At 43.5% G+C, this 22,135-nt stretch overlaps 1 protein-coding gene across 1 annotated transcript; it reads left to right on the top strand.

The window, feature by feature from the left end:
* Positions 1–8,175: 8,175 nt before the first annotated feature.
* On the top strand, positions 8,176–20,242 carry laynb (layilin b). Its single transcript, XM_061782492.1, has 7 exons — positions 8,176–8,420; positions 10,258–10,564; positions 11,221–11,378; positions 15,656–15,700; positions 15,925–16,002; positions 16,120–16,234; positions 17,085–20,242. Exons 1-7 carry the CDS (start codon positions 8,348–8,350, stop codon positions 17,410–17,412), a joined length of 1,104 nt encoding a protein of 367 aa, XP_061638476.1. The 5' UTR covers positions 8,176–8,347; the 3' UTR covers positions 17,413–20,242.
* Positions 20,243–22,135: the final 1,893 nt, after the last annotated feature.

The following is a 22,135-nucleotide window of genomic DNA, read 5'->3' as shown; positions in this document are numbered from 1 at the left end:
ACACACACGACAGTACCCCCCCTTAACGGCCGGCCCCAGACGGCCCTGGGGCCCCTCGGATGCGCAACGTGGAAGTCCCGAATGAGCGAATCATCCATGATAAACGCAGACGGTACCCATGAACGTTCCTCAGGCCCATAGCCCTCCCAGTCCACCAGATATTGAAACCCCCTCCCCCTCCGACGAGACGACAACAGCCGCTTCACAGAGAAGACAGGGCCCCCATCCACAAACCGGGGGGGAGGAGGGGGCCTGGAAGGCGGGACCAGAGGGGACTCCCGGGCTGGCTTGAGTAGGCTGACGTGAAAAGCAGGGTGGAGCCGCATCGACCGTGGGAGCCTCAGCTTCACGGTGACAGGGTTGATGATCTTTGTGATGGGGAAAGGCCCAACGAATCTGGGAGCGAGCTTCTTGGACTCCACCCGGAGTGGAATATGTTTGGTCGAGAGCCAAACTCGCTGACCCACTTTATAGTTCGGGGCCGGTGTCCTCCGACGGTAAGCAGCGGCTTTGTAGGACCGTCCCTGGCGCAGCAGCATCTGGCGGGCTCGCTCCCAGGTCCTCCTGCAGCGTCTCACCAAGGTTAATGCTGCTGAAACTGTGGACTCTGGGGCTATGGCAGGAAACAGAGATGGTTGGTAACCATGCACAACGTGAAAAGGCAATAGACCAGTGGATGCAGAGGGGAGGGAATTGTGGGAGAATTCGACCCAAACCAGTTTCTGAGACCAGGATCGCGGCTCCTGTGAAGCGAGACATCGGAGCCCAGTCTCCAGGTCCTGGTTCAGCCTCTCGGTTTGGCCGTTGGTTTCAGGATGAAACCCAGATGACAGACTGACGGTAGCACCTATGAGTTTACAAAACTCCTTCCAAAATTGCGAAATGAATTGGGGACCCCTATCAGACACCACATTCTTGGGGAAACCATGGAACTTGAAAACCTGATTAATCATTAGCTCGGCAGTGTCTTTAGCTGAGGGGAGTTTTGGAAGTGCAATGAAGTGTGCCATCTTGGAGAACCTGTCAACAACTGTAAGAATGGTGGTATTGCCTTTCGAGGCCGGTAATCCTGTCACAAAGTCTACGGAAATGTCTGACCAAGGACGTTGTGGTGTTGGCAGGGGTCGCAACACCCCAGAAGGACGTTGAAGAGAGGGCTTTTTAGCAGCACATACCTGCCAAGCATTGACGTAATCGATAACATCCCTCCTAACATTAGGCCACCAAAAGCGCTGTTCGACCACTGATTGCGTCTTGGCAATGCCTGGGTGACATACAGTTCGGTTTGTGTGAGCCCAGTGGATGACTCTTCCCCTTAAGGTCGGAACCACATAAAGCCTGTTTTCAGGGCAATCTTCAGGGTAAGGAGTGTTTTTCAGAGCCCCTTTAACCGCAGTTTCAATGTCCCAAACAAAAGCGGAAATGAAACATGACTTAGGCAAAATAGTCTTAGGGTCGGACAAAAAATTCTCTTCAGAGAAAATACGTGACAAAGCATCTGGCTTACCATTTTTAGAACCAGGTCGGTAGGATAACGTGAAATTAAATCTAGTGAAGAACAGAGCCCATCTAGCCTGCCTCACATTTAATCTTTTAGCAGTTTTAATATACTCAAGGTTCTTGTGATCTGTCCATACTAAAAACAGTCTGTGCCCCCTCGAGCCAGTGCCTCCACTCCATCAAAGCCACCTTGACTGCCAGCAGTTCACGGTCACCAATGTCATAATTTTTCTCAGCTGGGGTCAGTTTTTTGGAGAGAAAAGCACAAGGATGTAATTTATCATCCTTGAGATTTCTGGGAGAGCACTGCTCCTATTCCGGCATCAGACGCATCGACTTCTACCACAAACTGCTGTTTGAGATCTGGCAAAGTAAGGATGGGAGCGGAGGTAAAGCTCGACTTAAGTTTTTGAAAAGCTGCCTGACAAAGCGGGTTCCATACAAAAGGTTTGTGTGGCGAGGTAAGATCATGCAAAGGAGAGGCTATAGAACTGAAATTTCTGATGAATTTTCTGTAGAAGTTTGCAAACCCTAAGAACCTTTGTACATCTTTGCGTGACGTGGGAGTAGGCCAATTAATAACTGCATCGACTTTGCAAGGGTCCATTTTGACTTCACCTTGAGCCAGGACGAAACCCAGAAAAGAAACTGACGCCTTGTGGAACTCACATTTCTCAGCCTTGACATATAGTTGATTCTGCAGTAACTGCTGCAAAACAGAGCGGAAATGAATAATGTGAGTCTCCTCATCCGGGGAGAATATCAAAATGTCATCCAAATAAACAAAAACATTCAACATGTCACGCAGGACATTGACAAGGTTCTGGAAAACAGCTGGAGCGTTAGTAAGCCCAAAAGGCATTACCAAATATTCATAATGTCCCGTTGGTGTGTTGAATGCTGTTTTCCATTCATCCGCCTCCCTTATCCTGACTAGATGATATGCATTTCTTAAGTCCAGTTTGGTGAAAATCTTGGCTCCCTCCAGGAACTCAAAGGCGGTGGAGATGAGAGGAAGAGGGTACCTGTTTTTTACCGTGATCTCGTTGAGACCCCGGTAATCGATACAGGCTCGCAGGGTCTTGTCTTGTCCACAAAGAAAAATCCTGCTCCCGCAGGGGATGAAGATGGGCGAATGATCCCGGCTGCCAGTGATTCTTCCACGTACTCCTTCATGGCCTTGTGTTCCGGCCCTGAAAGAGAGAACAACCTCCCTCGTGGGGGGTGTGGTTCCAGGCAGCAAGTCAACAGCACAGTCATAAGGTCTGTGGGGTGGAAAGGATTTGGCCTTGGACTTGGAAAAAACATCTTTAATATCCTGGTAACAGGTGGGCACTTGAGATAAATCAGGATCCCCAGATGGGGTCTGTGGATTGTCCTTAGAAAAATGACCCTGAACATCACATGGCGGCTTGAAACAGTTCCGGGCGCAATTGCTGCCCCATGACATAACCTGCCCAGAGGACCAGTCAATGTGGGGGTTATGTAATTTCAACCATGGGTTCCCTAAAATAAGGTCATGATTCATGGCGTCAAAAACAAACTAATGCGTTCCGAGTGAGAATCAGGAAATGTCAATGTGAGTGTTTGGGTGCGGTGAGTGATCTTGCCCATAAAACTGCCGTCTGCAGCATAGGTGTTGCGGTGGAGTTTTATTTCAAAGGTTCTAAGGTGCATACGTCTAACGAGGATGGAGTTGAGTAAGTTTGCGTCAGAACCAGAGTCAATTAATACAGGTGTATGAATTTCTTGATCAGGAGAGCATAGCGTCACTTTAGGAAGAACCCGTGTAGGGTCTTCCTTAATGAAATTCAGACTCACCTCTCCCGTGCCCTTGCTACCGGCACCGGCAACTTTGACGTGACAGTTGCTCACGGAATGACCCAACTGACCGCAGTAGAAGCACCGCCCTTCCCTCAGCCGGCGTTGACGTTCCTCAGGGGAGAGATGGAACCTGCCCAGTTGCATGGGTTCATCCGTGGGGACGCTAGCCAGTGGGTTGAGACCGGAACCAGGGGATCTGCCTTGGTTTGGCTGGTCACCGAGGCTCATCCTCCAAGTGTGCGGTGACGCAGCCCTCCGCCGATCTCCATCCAGCTCGCGATCCAAAAGCCACTTGTCGATTTTTACGGCGAGAGCGATGAGAGTGTCCAAGTCGGTCGGCAGGTCTAGCGGGACTAAACGATCCTTGATGGCGGGGGATAGTCCTTGAAAAAAGGCATCGAGTAGCGCCCGATTATTCCAATGACTCTCAGCTGCTAGAATGCGAAACTCAATCGCGTAATCTGACACCCTGCACTTGCCTTGTTGTAAGGTGACAAGGGAGCGAGCTGCCTCACGACCTGGAGTGGAAAATTAAAAAATTTGCTCCATAGTCTTTACGAAAAAAGCCCATGAATGACACGCGGCGGAATTGCGGCTCCATTCAGCAGTAGCCCACGCCTCCGCACGACCAGTCAGGTGGGAAATGACAAAAGCGATTTTTGCCCGCTCGGTGGGGAAGGCAGCTGCCTGCAGCTCAAAGTGGAGTTCGCACTGCGTGATGAACGGCTTAATGTTCCCAGAATTTCCAGAGAACCTCTCCGGTCGAGAGAGCTGTGGGCAGACAGCAGCGGAGGTGGCTGCATGGTGACTACTTCACATGGAAATACCGTGGCGGTATTGGGTGTGGTGCTAACTGGTTCCTTCTCTTGAATAATTTTCATAAGAAGTTCAAACCGCGAGGCCACCTGTCTCATGATATTGTCCTGATGCCTTGACAGTCCCTCTAGATGAAGGTGGAGGGCAGCAATCTGCTCATCCTGCATCGAGAGGCGTTGACCCTGGGCTTGAAGGGGCTTTGCGCACCGGGTCTGAGTCTGCTGGGTCCATGTTATGGCCAGTTCGTTCTGTCATGACTGGAACAGAGGATAGGACCCAAAAATGCACGACTCCAAAACAAATGGACAGTTTCCAAAAAGAGAGGTTTAATAGACGGGCATAGGTCGGTACACAGGCAGGCAATCCAAGAAAGGCAACAGTATCCAAAAACATGAGGCAAAGAGGCAAGGTCGATAATCGGAACAGGGTCAAGTCTTACTGTGAGTCTGGGACGTGGAAACAAGGAATGCTGGAACATGACGACAAGGTACAACGAATTGGCTACGAGAGGGAATGAGACACGAGGTTAAATACAATAGGTAATTAGGGTGAACGAGGCACAGGTGGTGAAGATGCTCACAGGAGCAGGTGTGTGTGAAACAAGAGGGGAAGACAAAACCCGGAACACACACACATGACAGTAGCAAAGAAAATAAATAAATAAAAAGAGCCACTAGAAAGGGTCTGTGCAGTCAGTTTTTTGTTTTGATGTATGTAAACAGTAACACCGGGAAAAGAGAAGTCTCCCATTTCTTGTTTGAAAATTGGAAATTGAAAATCAGAAAAAAGAGATTTTATCTGATTTTCTATTATGTTATGTTGTGTACACATCAGGAAATAAAATACGACCATAATTCCTTTTTTCAAGCTTGTTTTGTGCGGCTTGGCCTTGACCCGGAAGACCTTCCTCTTCTTCTATTCCTGCCACAGTTCTACGCTACTGGGAGCTATGATCACAATAATAAACAGCAGTTCTTGTATTAGATCACACTGCAGCCACTGAGTGTTTAAAAATGTTTGCTCCCACATGGACATTCTGCTGAAATGTAGTTGAATTGAAAATGTAAACCAAACCGTGTTATTATTAGATAAAAGCCGATTTATTTCCATATATGTACATTTTTTATCATTTTTCAATCGAAATGAGGCCAAACTCTTATTTAAGGGGAAAGTCTGATTTATTTGGATGATTCAGAGTTAAACCTCTGTTCCATAACTCCCAATGCTGTTCTAGACTTTCACAAGCACGGTCATATTCTGGAAATTAAGTCACACTGCCTGGAGACCAAAGAAAAGCAATGAAAAGGAAGTATGGAGTTTAACAAAAAAAAACAAAAAAATAATTTCCTCTTTCCTCTGGATTCCTTCCTGCGCACTGCGTCAATATATACAGTGTACTTCTCCTCCCATTCTCTCATCACAATGTCTGTTTTGATTGCGTTTTTTTCCAGGATGTTGTTGTGACCGGAGGTGAATAATGTGTTTGACAGCGGATCAGCTCTCAGTTGCGCTTTTAACACACTTCATTTCTGCTTTTCAAGTCAAGATCGCCTCTGTTCTTGCCTCATGTCTTATTTCTCCTCAGACGGCATTCTTCCATACACTGGGCTGTGTAGGGGGGTGGGAGCTGTTTAAGTACGTGTCCAAACACCCATACAGAAATAGGTTTGTTCAAGTCTACTGTTAGTACATTTATTTTAAACTACAAATCCATTGAAAAAAAATCTAATTTAATGATTATTTGCTAAAAACAATCAAGTTTATCAGTTTGAAAATTAAATAGCTTGTCTTTGTAGTGTATTCAATTAAATATAGGTTGAACATGATTTGCAATCATTGCATTTAGTTTTTATTTATGTTTAACACAACGTCCCAACTTCATTGGAATTGGGGTTGTACACTACACAGTACATTTGCCAAGTGTACTTTAGTTGTATTGAACTTTGAATTACAATATATTTTCACTAAATCTTTGACAACTGTTGGATTTCTTGCATTCATTTATTTATTTATATATGTTTTTACTTTTGAGTGCAATACATATTAATGGAATCATTTTCTTGTATTCTTTTTATTTTCCTGTATTTATGTGCAGTTGCGGCACGGTGGACGACTGGTTAGAGCGTCAGCCTCACAGTTCTGAGGACCCGGGTTCAATCCCCGGCCCCACCTGTGTGGAGTTTGCATGTTCTCCCCGTGCCTGCGTGGGTTTTCTCCGGGCACTCCGGTTTCCTCCCACATCCCAAAAACATGCATTAATTGAAGTCTCTAAATTGCCCGTAGGCATGACTGTGAGTGCGAATGGTTGTTTGTTTCTATGTGCCCTGCGATTGGCTGGCAACCAGTTCAGGGTGTACCCTGCCTCCTGCCCGATGATAGCTGGGATAGGCTCCAGCACGCCCGCGACCCTAGTGAGGAGAAGCGGCTCAGAAAATGGATGGATTTATGTGCAGTTCTCATGTTCACACTCTGCATAATCTTACAAAGGCTTACAAAAATATTCAATATACTTTTTTAGGAATTTAACAATTGCCTAATTTTTTAAATTAACAACTTTTAGGCCTACCACACTATTGTATTTTTTTTTGGGGGGGGGGGGTCATTATGGTGGGACTTTTAAGAATTGTTACTATTATACAAACCTGTTTAGGGTGTATTTCACAAACCTAACTCTATTTTGTGAATTTTCACTTATCACGCGGAGGTCTGCCACATACTGTAACCCTGCAATGCAGGGGGACTTCATGTGCAACTACTTCTACTACTCAATGATACTATGTCATTTCCTTTTTGTATCAATCCCCAATACTAAAAATAACTTTTGACACTGCCCATTACATTATTTTACAGGGTCAGCATGCAAAGTGTGGGTGTCAAAACGTGTTACATTTCTTTTTCATCCACCAATAACGTCATTACAACCCATATCCTAAACCCAACAGGAAGTGACCTATTACCTTTCAAGGTACAGTTGTGGCTCATTTCCCCACATTTGCATGGGCCATACTTTGCACTTGTCCTATAGCGGTGGTGTCCAACCTACGGCCCGGGGGCTATTTCCGGCCCCTACTCCATTTTTGTGTGGCCCGCACATACTAAACATAACTTTTTGACACGGCTTTACACTTCTCCTACAACAGTGATGTCCAACCTACTGCCCGGGGGCCATTTGCGGCCCATCCTCCATTTTTACAGTGCCTTTATTTATTTTTAGAAGGAAAGGTAGAAGGAATTATGAACAGTTCAAAATACCAGTCATTGTTAGCACAAAACCTTCAGGCTTCTGCTAGATAGAAAAACACGTCAGGAAAAGCCTACTAAACCAGCTGGAATTTATTTGTCATAGGCACTTTAAATGGTAGCAGGTGTGTGCTGAATACTATTTTTTAAAATCCCTCCCCCCAAAAAAAGGGGCAGTTCCTATCAATGAACATTTGCATGTACTGTAAATATCCCATATTATAGCCGTAGGCTGGTTTCCATCTGCAGTCCCTTGGCAGGGGGATGTGGACAAGTACAAACACAGTTAAAGTAAGGTAAGAAAAGTCAAGACATACACAATACAAGTACACAGATCATTCATTCATTCAGTGGTAGGTGACCATCAGACCAAGTGTGTAAAAGAGAGAAGTGCTTACTGTAAAGTGCTGATGCCTGTGTGTTAAGTGCTAACATTTTTTTTCCAATTAAGTTGAAAAGGTTAGAGGCGGAAAAAGTTTTGAAATTTATCTTGGTCTCGTTTTTTTTTTTTTTTATATCACAAAGAAATTTGACCTGAGAAGAGTAGACTTTTTATATCGACTGCATATTAAGATTAAGAATACAATACAGTACTGTTTTTTTCCTTAGGACCTGTGTATTTAATGTTTTAATGTCTTTAACGATGAAACATAAGAACAAGTGTGCCTTCTAAGATGATAACAATGACATAACTTCAAATGAAAAGTGACACATTGCCGTTTTTTTTTAAAAAGGTTGAGTGTACTTTTTCTTTTGAATTGGGGGGGGCGGGGTGGCTGGTGGTCTCATTTTCCCCCTCAGTCGGACGCCATATGAACGACCCACTTTTCCGTCCAGCGCTCACATCACACATCTCAGTACGAGTCTTGGTTCGCCCCAGTGCGTGTTTGTCACGGGTTCGCTCCGAAAACGTTTTCGGTTGCTTACGCACTGCGGCGCAGCAGCACACCGACGTGAACATGTCGAGATGGATTTTATGAGGCTGTTCGGCACCCTGATCGCCTTCCTCTTCCACAATGGGTGCGCTTCTAAAATCAATGGTAAGGCGCCAACACTGACTTGCTTTAATCTCCGAGTTTCTTCTTTTAAAAGTCGCATGCGTCTGCATACATAACAGGCTGCAACTAGTCGCAGTTCCACGTTCATTTTGCCTGCTGAGATTTAAAACATTCAATGTGAGAAGGACTGAGAGGAGAAAGTCGCGTTGGCATTGTAATTATTAACAGGCGGCGTGCTGTGGAAAATATCAACAGCCACATGTTGTTTTCGTCTCAGCTGCTCAGTCAGGAGGTCCCATCTTGAGTTCGACCAAACAGCTTCAACCCTGACGCCAGTAGCAGGAAATACGACCACAAATCATTCGCTGAGTTGCTTTTAGACACGTTTTAATACAACTCAAATATTTGGGCCCAAGCTGTCATGCCAAAAATCACAGATGAAAACAATCAGACAGTTGCACAGGCTTAAACTGTTCAGCCAAAATCAATGCAAAAGTTGCCCAGACAGCAGTCCATGCTTCACACTCATGGTATTATTTTTGGGTAAAAACAACAACAACAACTATTGTGTGAATGTTGACAACCAAGCCCAAATGTTATATAAGGAAGAAAGTCATGATGCATGCATGGGCTATTATTTCTCTCAGAGCAGAAGCTGACCATATACAGTGGAAACTATAAAGTCCTGAAATTCTGAAAATTGAGCACAATTTCCAAGAAATATACACCTCTAAATTTGTGCCAAACTCATAGTCTGAACTGTTGCCAGAGTTGGGTATAGGAGCCAAATTTTGAACTCGAGTACTGTTACTTTAGAATGACTCAAGTAAAACAAAAAAAGTTGTCTTCCAAATACTTGAGCAAGATTAAGTCTTCCGTGAAAAAAAGATACATGTACTCAAGTAGCTTGCTGAGTAGCAGGGGAGTAATTTCTGATTTATTTTATTTTATTTAATGGCACAAGAATGTCAATTAGACAAATATATAAAATCGGACTGCAAATTCAAATATTGCCCAGCCATATCACTTTAAATCATCCATTTAAAACATTCTAAACCGCTTATCCTCGCTAGGGTCACGGGTATGCTGAAGCCTATCCCTGCCAACTGCGAGCAGGATGCGGGTTACACCCTGAACTGGTTGCCACCCAGTCGCAGGGCACATATAAACAAACAACCATTTGCACTCGCATTCACACCTACGGACAATTTCGTTTCTTCAATTAACCAACCACGCATGTTTTGAGGATGTGGGAGGAAACCGGAGTAACTGGAGAAAACCCACGCAGGCACGGGGAGAACATGCAAACTCCACACAGGCGAGGCCAGATTTGAACCCGGGTCCTCAGAACTGTGAGGCCGATGAGCTAACCAGTCGGCCTACTTTAAAACAATATTTTTAAATTAAGGCATATTCAGTAAATAGGCCATAGTGGGTGCATTTGCATTGTGGGAACTGCCATGATAAACCTCATGAGGTGAATAATGGGTCAACAGAAAATTACCAGATCCCCACCTAGCAAGGCATAAGAGACATAGATCAAACATTTTTATATTTGGGAATCCCTGATTTAAGATGTTTATGGTAGCAAATAACAGTAAACATTCCTACTCACAAAAGCTGTATCTCACATAATCTGTACGCTCCTGCCTGCCAGTTTTTTGAACTGGTGAAAAAGGACAAGTTCCCCGTTCAAACAGTGTTTATCTTTTGGATGATCCATGCTTTTCTCCATTGCTCGTGGAAGAATGTATCGGCATTCTCAGTGCAATACAGCCTCAGCTGGTTTCTAATTTTGCTACCACGTGAGTGCCACAGGAAGTCTTAAGACAACAATCAGCCCCTTGTTCTCTCCCTCATGCCTGATGTCTGTGTCCAGGCCAAAGGATTTGTCGGCGAGGAACGGAGCGCCCGTGCTACAAGGTGTCCTACATTCAGGACAGCAGGCGGAGGCTGACTTTTCAAGATGCCAGGCAGGCCTGCAGGGTGGATGGAGGAGACCTGCTCAGCATCGAAACGGAGAGTGAGCAGCGGCTGATCGAAAGGTTCATACAGCAGCTCCACGCAGCTGATGGAGATTTCTGGATTGGACTTCGCCGCAGCCCTCAGCGCTTTAGGACTGGGAGTGCCAACCCGGGATGCCCCTCCCAGTACTTCTGGCTGGACGGGAGCAAAGCCAAGTTCAGGTTGTTTTCACTCTCATAGATGCGACTCATAAACTGCCCTTGCGTGTTCTATCGTGGTCTTTCCACTGCCGCTTCAAGGCTGACAAACACAGACACTATTGAGGAAAATCATTGGAATATAGCCCATGTCATAAAAGAAGACTATTGGTTTAAATGAGTCATTGTTGGGAGTACATCCATTCTATTGCAGCAGTTTGAAACTGCGAAACTGAAATGATGTGAAATAATTTTTCAAATATATTGAGTACAATTTGCAGCCTGGTCCTGTGGTGACCAAGTCTGCTTCACAGTCGAGAGGTCCTGAGTTTGACTCTCTTCCCGTGCTTGCCCGAGTTTTCTCGGGGTACTCTGGCTTCCTTATACATTCCAACAACTTAGGTTAAGTGAAGACTCAGTCAGGGGTGACAAAACCATTTTTGTAGCGGGCCACATGGTAGTTATAGTTTCCATTAGGACTGTGAAAACGATACATGTACAGTGTATTAACCTCATCGTATTATCATTTGATTGTCATTATATACTCGCCCAATGTCAGCTGGGATAGGTTACAGCTCACCTACGATCCTAATGACAACTAGTGCTCGAGAAACTGGATGGATGGCTTGAAGACATTACAATTGTAATTAGTTCAAGCATTTGAACCCTGCGGCTTTCAGGAACTGGCACTGGGATGAGCCTTCCTGCGGCGGTGAAATGTGTGTAGTTCTTTACTACCAGCCCTCTGCACCACCTGATGAAGAAGGACATTTCCTGTTCCAGTGGAATGACGACAACTGCAACACCAAGAACAACTATGTCTGCAAATATCCTAAAGGTGAGCTGGAGGATCACAGATACTTGCACAGAGCACCATGGCCCAGTATTTCAAAACATTTATTCTGGAGAAGATTGGTCTCGATAAGATTAAATCTCCAAACTGAGTATTTCAAACCAGGATATGTGATCCTGAACCTAGTAAAATTGGGATATAGATTTGGCAATCCAATGCTACCCAGAATCCCTATCAAATGCTGTTCTTGGGCATTTCAAAATTCCAAGGAAGAGATTAGGATAGTTTTGGTGGTAACGATCAGGATTATCCTGATCTCACTGGAAGGGTGGATTCAAGATGGATGCAGGGTCATAAGAGATTTGGATTTTTCATTATAGATATTTATGATTTAGTTTTGACATTACTAAAACTGAGTTTGTTTTAATTAGTCCTTAGAACGGGTTAGTTGTCTTTTTATTTTTATTAAAAATCATCATTTTAGTTTAGTCGTTCTTATTTAGTATTTATTTTAGGCTTTCTTAATACTTGGTCTTTGTTTGGTGCAAGATTTTAAAAAAACAACAACACATTTTTAAAAGGCCACAATAAGTATTGTGAAATATAAATTAAACAAAATAATTAACTAAAACAAATATTGATTTACAACTAACCAATGAACAACCATCCACAAATCAAATACAGTACTTTATTTAGAATATTTGCACGGTATTATATATTTTACCATATTTGGCGGCAACTAATACAAAGGCACTGACCCTGGATGGAAAGACACTGGATGTGGAACTGAACATCAGAGACATTTTTCAATCAGCCATTTAGCAGACACTTTATCCAAGCTACATTGAATTGCTTTTACAGCAAACTCACAAGTGCATTATGTCTGAAAGAAGTGACTAAGAAGATAATTTCGTGCTAAAAGCAATTTGGACAATAGCTGAATAAAAATTCAACGGGTAAAGGGTAAAAAAGCAAGTAGGATGAATCTTGGTCGTCGGCCTATGCAAAGAACTCAAATCTGGATTCTGAAATCCTGATCTTGTGGTATCCGAATTAGATTGATCCTATCTGACCGTTCTTCCAAAAACCAGGAGATAGGATACAAAATCAATTTGATCCAGGGTAGCAAAAAAAAATAATAATTGGGATTACCAAATCCAGATCATTCTGATCCAGATTACTTTTTTTGAAACCCTGCGATTGGCTGGCGACCAGTTCAGAGTGTACATCGCCTCTCGCCCAAAGAAAGCTGGGCTTGGCTCCAGTAAGGCCCTAGCCCTAGTGAGGATAGGTGGCACGGAAAATGGATGGATGGATAGAGGGATGAAATACTGGGCCCATATGATTAAGGTTCAAATCATCATAGCAGTTACTCTAATGCAACTGAATCTGCAAACATACCACAATCATGTTTACAATGTCTGAACTGCCACAACAATTAGCTTTCAAGAATGTCAGACAAAATGTCATCAAAATGGACCAAAACACAACATTTTAATGTGATCCAAATTTAACCTGTACACCTGCACAGTTTAATGGGATGCAGTACAAAAGCTGAATCAAACACTGTGCCTTTAAAATTAGTTACAATTTATTCTGGTTGTAATGAGCAAAAGGTCAGTATGCTGTAAGCGGGGGTGGGAGGGGGGGTGTTGGTGGGCTAGTCGAGCCTCTTACTTCACACATTCTGCACATTTTTAGTAATCACACTGTACACACTTCGCACATTGGGCACCTTCACATCTCATTCAGGGTGCCCTGGGGGACTGGCACAAGGCATGATGGAGCGGGCGCCGGCCCGGGTGCTGGCACATCTGTGCTGGTTTCTGGTCTGGTTGCCCCCCCTTCTCTGCCCTGCCGGTCCTCCAGTTTTAATGCATCATACACGCATCTGTGGGGGGAGGGCAGTGTTGGGCTGGGGAGGACACTCGGCCAGGTGTCCCGCCACTCCGGCCTGGTCTCTGGCCCGCCATCCTTTTCCCCCGCAGATTTTTAATGCACCACATTCGCACATGGTTTGGGAGCTGGTGACCTTGGGTGGGGGTGACGGTTACGGGTCATCATTGCCCTGTGATTGTCTTGCCTCACCCCCACCAATCTCCCCAATTTTAATGCACTTCACCCCACCACAGACGATCACAGCACAGGGATAATGGTTGCCGGGAACCTGGTAACCATAGTAATAGGTTGGGTGGTGGGTTTTCACATTTCTCTTGGCCGGGCCCACCCTTCTTCAATGTGCTGGCTCAGCAACTCCATACACCAGATTGACTAACATGCATGTGATATGGTGTTCATTCGCAAATAAGTTCGATAGACACACTATAAGCTTCAATTGCTTGTGCTGGGACCACAAATAACAACACGGGTTATACTAACCCATCAACTAACAGGTTCTTACAGGTGTTTAGACACTAAAAAAGAATCCCACCGCACCACTCGTCACTAGCACTGCCTTGCTCATTTCCTACAGACTATCCTGCCCTTTTCCTCTCTCATCTTGTTCTCTTGATTAGTTATTGCATGTCCTCACCGGCTGTGTGTCCCCATCCACAAATAAGAACACGATTTGACTGTTGTAATGTTACTTGCGCTCAAATATCTAGAGTAACTATTGCTCTGGTGTGGTTCACACCCTTATTCCCCTTTATCCACTCTGTCCCTCTGTCTGTCCCCTAAAAGCCCTTTTTTGTCTGGCTGCATTTTCAATAAACATTATCATTAAAAACATTCACAAATTAAAAAATAAGCAGAGGGAGTATTTCAAACTCCAGAGTTGCACAGCAAAACTGTATCAGCACAAAAGGTATACAGACCCAACATTCTAAAAGGCCATGCAGCTGAACAGGACAGATTAAAAAAAGAATATATATATATATTTTTAAAAGTAACAGATATTTGAACAGACAATAGAATAGACAAATCATATAACAATTATTTACCCTCCTGTGCAGTTTTAACTAGCTTAATGTATGTTAGTATACGGTGGTACCTTGAGATATGAGTTTAATTCGTTCCATGACCATTCGTTCCTCTTATCTCAAAACATGTGCATCATATTTCCTCATTATAATGAATAGAAATGCAATACGTTCCAGTCCCCTAAAACATCACAATCTTTTTCAACGTTTTTAAAAAGACAAGTAGCGATATATTGTAAAATAGTCATCAAAATAGAATAGAAAGACATTGTAACGATATTAATTGATTTGATTTGTGTGCTTGTACCTTTTAAATGCGAGTCTTTTTTCTCTCTCTCTTTCCCCACACTCGACCCCCCCACCCTGCTCTCTCTGCTGCTGCAAGCAGGAAGTGTCTGTCTCTGCATGTCATTCTCTTTGTTTTATAGTTAGTTTTTCAAGTCAACTCCAGCTAGTAATTGCAATGTGCAGGTTGAAGCCTCTTTTTTTGAAGAATATTTACTAATTATACCAGCCAAAGTGCTGCTTGTTGCCTCCTGCCGCTATACAGAACTCTTTTCTCAACTTTGGGCTCGCAAGCCAAAGCAAAAACCCGGCCAGTCGACGGCTCGTATCTTGGGTCACTCGTATCTCGAGGTACCACTGTATCTGTATTATACTGCCCCCAGGAGTCCAAGGTGGAGACACCAGAAGGAACAGCACAATGGAGGGGGGGGGGGGTGTTAGAAAAAAAGTTCTCATTCTATTCTTTACATCCTATTTCAGTATGTTAGTACTGTATGTTTTTGTAAAGCATAATATCATAGTGCTCGTGAGGACGCGGGTTCAAATCCGGCCTCGCCAGTGTGGAGTTTGCATGTTCTCCCCATGCCTGTGTTGGTTTTCTCCGAGTACTCCGGTTTCTTCCCACATTCCAAAATGTGGGAAATGCATGGTAGGTTAATTGAACTCTATATATGCCCATAGGTGTGAATGTGACCATGAATGATTGTCTATATGTGCCCTGCAATTGGCTAGCGATCAGTTCAGGGTGTAGCCCGCCTCTTGCCCGAAGATAGCAACGATAGGCTTCAGCACTCCCGCGACCCTAGTGAGGTTAAGCGGTATGGAAAATTAATGAATGTTGTGTACCTGTTTTTTTTTGTGTTTTGTGTGCAGGAAACATGATGACCATATTGAATTTCAATTAAATGCTGTTTTAATGCATTCCAATTATTTTTCTTTTCTTTTTTTTTATCTGAATTATTGGAACCTGATCAGCACGTCCAATTTGAATGTATTTGTAACTCTGTCGTAGTGTCTTATTGCATTCTAAAGCCTTTTTCTGTACGTGTTGATTACATAATTGCATGCTGTGTAAGTACAGACCAGCTGAACACTATTACTCTTTTATATTTCCAGAAAAAACACCAGTATTTACAGAAGCAGGGAACGCCGCACATGCAGGTACAACATGCACCAGGACGTTTCAAGTGTCTGAGACCTCAGGGCTTGAAAATGCATTCAGACAATCATACACTCTGTCCTAAAATATTATTATAATATCATTTTGGAACTTGTAATGCCTCCATCTAAAAGCAAGGACATCCAACCACTCTTAACTGAATGAATCATTATTGAGACATTATTTTACCAAACATGAAGTCATCTCTTTTTTTTGTTCCCCCCAGTTCCAACTTTGGTGCCAAATATATTCTTTACAACATCAAGCGGTGAGACGATTAAAGTGGGAATGCCTGAGTCATCAGGTTGGAAGAATTATTATTATTATATTTATTTATTTTTGTCTTAGTTGATGCATTACACTCAGTGCTATTTATATTTTTCAGTGAACTGATGAAAGATGTTTTTGCTCTCCTTTTCAGTGTCCTTCTCTGACAACACCCTGTATGTTCCCTACATCCTGTATGGAACCATTCCTGCTCTACTGCTGCTGTTGCTTGCAGTTTCTGGCTTCTTTTGCTACAAACAAGCAAAGCGGTATGACCCAAAAAAACACATAAATGTTTTGTAACCCTTCACAAAAAATACTGCCCCTTTTCCACGACACGGTAACAACACGGCAGTACTCAATACTGCCGCTTTTCTGTAACCAAAAGCAGGTACAGTGAACCCCTGTTTATCACTGTTTATCAGTTTATCAGATCCACCTGCAATAGATGAAAATCTGCAATATAGACACATAAAAAACATTTTTTAAATACTTTTCACACAATTTAACTATTTCTTATAGTGCCTGTTCTCACCCTCTCGCTCGCAGTTTTCTAAAAGGTAAAGCATGCTCGCTTGAAGTTGTTTGCCACTCCCTGTTGTAGTATAATCTAGAACTGACACATAAAACACTAAACACCAAAACATATAATTTCATCTAATGAACATCCACTAGCTTAATGCTAACGTATAATGTGAAACACCATAGACAGGCCAAGGGAAATTAGCATAGATTTTACAGTAATTATAAACATTCAAACAACTGCTCCTTTAACACACTCAGAGCAGTATCACATACAAACAGCATATAACAATACTCACAGGAATAATTTCTCTCTGCTCTGTGGGAACGGCGACTATTACTGGAGTTTAGTTGGGGACCTTTGCCTCATCTATTTGCGCTTAATTACGTTGATTCTCTTCTGGTAGACCTCAGTAATGCCTGGCATGTTGCGGCATAACAACACTGAAGGCGGCACTCTAAATTCAGACTTGGCTATAAACTGTCTAAAGATCTATTGAATCAGAAGCTTTTGTTTACAACCGATACAACCTGAATGCACTTCTTTTCTACCATATTCGTCCTTCCAAGAATAACAGTACTTTTTTCTGCCTTCAGGAGGAAGTCAGAGACCAAAAGCTCCACCGGCCAACCAAAGCCCTGGATGCCCACAGAAGCGTCATCTTGCCCCATTCAAGGACCCTATGCCTTCAGTGACATCACCAAACTTTCTCACCTTGCTCCAGACAGCACCCTGCCAGCAGACTTCAAAACAAAGCACCCCTATGCTTCTACCAAGGACCCCCAGTGGAATGATTATGAGAATGTATTATTGGCGGACAGGGAGAGTGGCTTTGTGACTAATGACATCTACGAGACCAGTGTAGCTCAGAGTCGACACTGTCGCCCTCAGCCAGGTTGGGTTGAAAATGAGATATATGGGTAGCATAGTTCAATACTATGTGACCTACCTGGTGCCAACTAAGGAATATTATCCGGCCGAACTGAGGGATGCAGTGTTCTTTATCCTGATTACGTCTTATATACCACATGCCTGGTGCAGGATACCTGAACATGTGGCTGTGACTGGAAAGTATACCCACTTTGTGCATCTACATCCAGGTCCTACAGTGGAACTAATAGGACTTTGGACTCACTTTAATGTCGTACTTAAGATACATTATATGGGCATAAGTATTGGAATACTCCTATGGATCAAATAATTAATCAATCAGGGAAGGTGCTAGCTCCTTAAGTTCATCTGGCACTTTTCCGACTTTAGAGGTTGGATCAGAGCCGGAATCGAGACAGGATGTCGTCACTCATTTAATTACACTATATTCCCAAAAGTATTCGTTCACCTCCCTTGACTCACAGTTGATCTGAAGTGACATCCCCTTCATAATCAATAGGGTTTAATATGACATTGGTCCACCTTTTACAGCCGTAACAGCTTTAACTCTTCTGAAAAAGGCTTTCCCAAAGGTTCAGGAGTGTGTGTAGGGAATCTTTGACCATTCTTCCAGAAGCGCATTTGTGAGGTCACACGGTGATGTTGGACAAGAAGTCCTGGCTCTCAGTCTGCACTCTAATTCATCCCAAAGGTGTTTTATCAGGTTGAGGTCAGGACTCTGTGCAGGCCAGTCAAGTTTATCCACACCACACTCTCTTATACATGTCTTTATGGACCTTGCTTTGTGCATAGGTGCACAGTCATGTTGGAACAGGAAGGGGCCTTCCCCCAACTGTTCCCACAAAGTTGGGAGCAATGAATTGTCCAAAAGCTCTTGGTATGCGGAATCCTTCAGAGTTCCTATCACTGGAACAAAGGAGCCAATATTTTAGACAATTTCATGCTCCCAACTTTGTGGGAACAGTTCTCTTTCTAATATGGCTGTGCACAAAGCAAGGTCTGTAAAGACATGGATGAGAGAGTTTGGTGTGGATGAACTAACTTGCCTTCTCATCCAACATCAATGTGTGACCTCACACTGGAAGAATGGTAAAAAATTCCCATAAACACACTCCTAAACCTCGTGGACAGCCTTCCCAGAAGAGTTGAAGCTGTTATAGCTGCAAAGGGTGGACTGGCGTCATATTGAACCCTATGGTTTAGGAATGTGATGTCACTTAAGTTCATATGTGAGTCAAGGCAGGTGAGCGAATACTTTTGGCAACATAGTGTATCTGATACTGTCTATTTCAAATGTTCGATTTGCTGGATCTCTGTCTAATCCATTCAGGTAGAACCATGTTCTTCACTTTGCAATTCCAGTTGGTGTAACAGCCAATTCTTTTGTTCCTATAATGTATTAATTCCAATTCATTACAACTAATGAGGACACACCTTGAAAATGTAATGTTTGTATAATTTTGTGCATACTTTTCTGCTAATATGTTAACTAGTGGCGGCACGGTGGCCGACTGGTTAGAGCATCAGCCTCACAGTTCTGAGGACCCGGGTTCAATCCCCGGCCCCGCCTGTGTGGAGTTTGCATGTTCTCCCCGTGCCTGCGTGGGTTTTCTCCGGGCACTCCGGTTTCCTCCCACATCCCAAAAACATGCATGAATTGGAGACTCTAAATTGCCCGTAGGCATGACTGTGAGTGTGAATGGTTGTTTGTTCCTATGTGCCTGCAATTGGCTGGCAACCAGTTCAGGGTGTACCCCGCCTCCTGCCCGTTGACAGCTGAGATAGGCTCCAGCACGCCCGCGACCCTAGTGAGGAGAAGCGGCTCAGAAAATGGATGGATGGATGTTAACTAGTTCACACAGCGTAATATCTGCTAAAGCTGACAAAAACAAGATTAACAATTCTTTTTCTTCTCTACCCCTTTATTTTGCAAGTCTCTGGCATTTTGTTGTTGTTGTCATTGTGTAGGAACAGTGAAATACAATTAGGTGATAGCATACGCTTCAGTCATCTGGGGCCCTCAGAATTGTGGCCACACGGACTGACTTAAAATACAGTGGTGCCTTGATTTATGAGTTTAATTTGTTCCATGACCACACTCATAACTTAATCATTCTTATCTCAAATCAACTTTCCCCATTGAAATTAATGGAAATGCTAATAATTTGTTGCAGGTTTCTCCAAAAATAAAGCAAAATTGCAATTTATTTTAAAATGTAAATATAAAGATGAGAATGCAAACAAATGAATTGGTTTTATTTTTTTATTTTTGTTCGGTGGTGGTCGAAGGGGCTGTAGGTGTAGAATGGCAGCCACGCTTCTGTCAGACTGCCCTAGGGAAGCTGTGGTTACACAAGTAGTTTACCACTGCCAGGGTGTGACTGAGGAGTGAGTGAATGCATGAAATTGTAAAGCGTCTTTGAGGCGCTAGAAAAGCGCTACATGACTGTAATGCATTGTTGTTATTATTATTAAGTGTAATGAAACTGAAAGTCACATACAGTACACACAAACTAGTAAAAACGAGTGTTGTGCCCAGTGACAGCTCGTATCTAAAAAAAAAAAAAAAACTGACAGAAATTTATATCCATACAACTATTTCTTTGTCTTTGGGCGCCCTGCCAGCCAGCCAGGTGCCCCCCAAATTGTTCAGGACCCTGGGATGGTTGTCCACCATCCGCCCCCCACCCGCCCACCGAGTTTGACACCAATGCGCTTGGATGTCAGGATGCATAGTTTGTGAACCCAAGCAAATAAGGAATATTTGTCAGAAAAAAACATGTTTGTAAACTGATTTGTTTGTGAAGTGAGGTTCCACCTTATTTGCAAATATTTTTTTTTCCATGTCACTGGATTTGTGGAGGCGGCACGGTGGCTGACTGGTTAGAGCGTCAGCCTCACAGTTCTGAGGTGCGGGGTTCAATCCCCGTCCCCGCCTGTGTGGAGTTTGCATGTTCTCCCCGTACCTGCGTGGGTTTTCTCCGGGCACTCCGGTTTCCTCCCACATCCCAAAAACATGCATTAATTGGAGACTCTAAATTGCCCGTAGGCATGACTGTGAGTGCGAATGGTTGTTTGTTTCTATGTGCCCTGCGATTGGCTGACAACCAGTTCAGGGTGTACCCCGCCTCCTGCCCGATGACAGCTGGGATAGGCTCCAGCACGCCCGCGACCCTAGTGAGGAGAAGCGGTTCAGAAAATGGATGGATGGATGGATGGATTTGTGGAGCGCTTGGATCTCAAATCATTGCTCAAAAGTCAAGGCAAAAAAATAAAATAATAATAATTCAGCTGAGCGATGGCTCATATCTAAAAAAAACTCATGTCAGGGCACTCGTAAATTAAGTTACCACTGTATAATAAAAAAAAATAATAAAATCCCTTCAAAACTGTCTGCATGCATCAACCCTGACCCAGGGAGCAATAATGTCTGGAATGAGTGAGGCAGGTTATGCAATAACACATGTTTTTACTTTATTCATTTTGCTTCGAGTGGTTTACATTGTCCCCTTTTATCCATCATTTCTGTCAAGTTATGTAACTACAGTTTTGATTTCAAACAAGGAGTAATTATGTTAAAATATTATATATTATATTAAATATTCCACCTTGTGAGCTTGCCTGCAATTGCACTGCATTTATATTTGGTTTAGCATGTTTTCAAGCAAGGTTGTATTCATCTAATAAAACAATTCTGCATGACAATTCTGGCCTTTTGCTCTAAACTTGAAGAGTGACGTCAGCTTAGTGTAAAGCTTCCTGTTTGAACTCTTGATGTCAAGGAACAGGACAGTACATGAACTGGTGGTGACTGATGACAGACCATTAGAGAACCCTGTAAAGCTCAAAGCCATGGGCTTTCCCACTTCCACATGACAGTCCGATAAACTTATGTGACACTGAACAGACTTTTAGGAAGCTTTAGACATGTCATGGATTCACTCACCAGTGAGCCTGTCTCATAAATGTGTGCAATGATCTCTGATGTAAATGACTGAATGAGTGCCGTTTGGGGGTGTGTGTGTGTGTCATGGAAAGCTGCAGCGAGCCTAGTCAAGGAGAGGCTGAGTATTTTCTTGGAGAATGGTCGACAGGAAATGCCAAAAGAACATCTGGAACTCTTACATTCAGGAAGTCTGTGCGTGACAGCAGGGGCCTTTGGAGCACAGCTCTGCATGTCTACAGTCCACCACTCAGTGGGAGACAACTGCCGATGTGACAGTGTGTGCTGTACATCAAAACATGTCATTAAGGTTGGTCACATGGATGTGTTTACACTGTACTTTATTTTTCATCCACCTATACACAGCGGCTGAAGTAAGTATTTAACACGCCACCATTTTTCTCACTAAATATATTTCCAAAGGTGCTATTGACATGAAAATTTCAGATGTTGGGAACAACCCAAGTAATCCAAACACAAAGAAAGAACGTTTGCTGAAAAGCAGCCCCACACCATCATGTTCCCACCTCCGAACATCACTGTTGGGATGGTGGTTTTAGGGTGATGTGGAGTGTCATTTCTCCTCCAAATGTGGTGTGCATTATGGCATCCAAACAGTTCAATTTTGCTCTCATCAGACCAGACTATATTCTTCCAGTATTTAACTGGCTTGACCAAATGTTGTTCAGCAAACTTTAAACAAGCTTTGACATTCTTTTTTTTCCCCAGCAATGGGGTCTTGCATGGTGAGTGTGCATACAGGCCATTGCAGCGGAGTACATTACTCACTGTTTTCCTTGTGAGAAGAGTACC

This window comes from Phyllopteryx taeniolatus, chromosome 8 (assembly GCF_024500385.1).
Source record: "Phyllopteryx taeniolatus isolate TA_2022b chromosome 8, UOR_Ptae_1.2, whole genome shotgun sequence".
Taxonomy (NCBI): Eukaryota; Metazoa; Chordata; class Actinopteri; order Syngnathiformes; family Syngnathidae; genus Phyllopteryx; species Phyllopteryx taeniolatus.
This window is presented reverse-complemented; position numbering and strand designations above follow the sequence as displayed.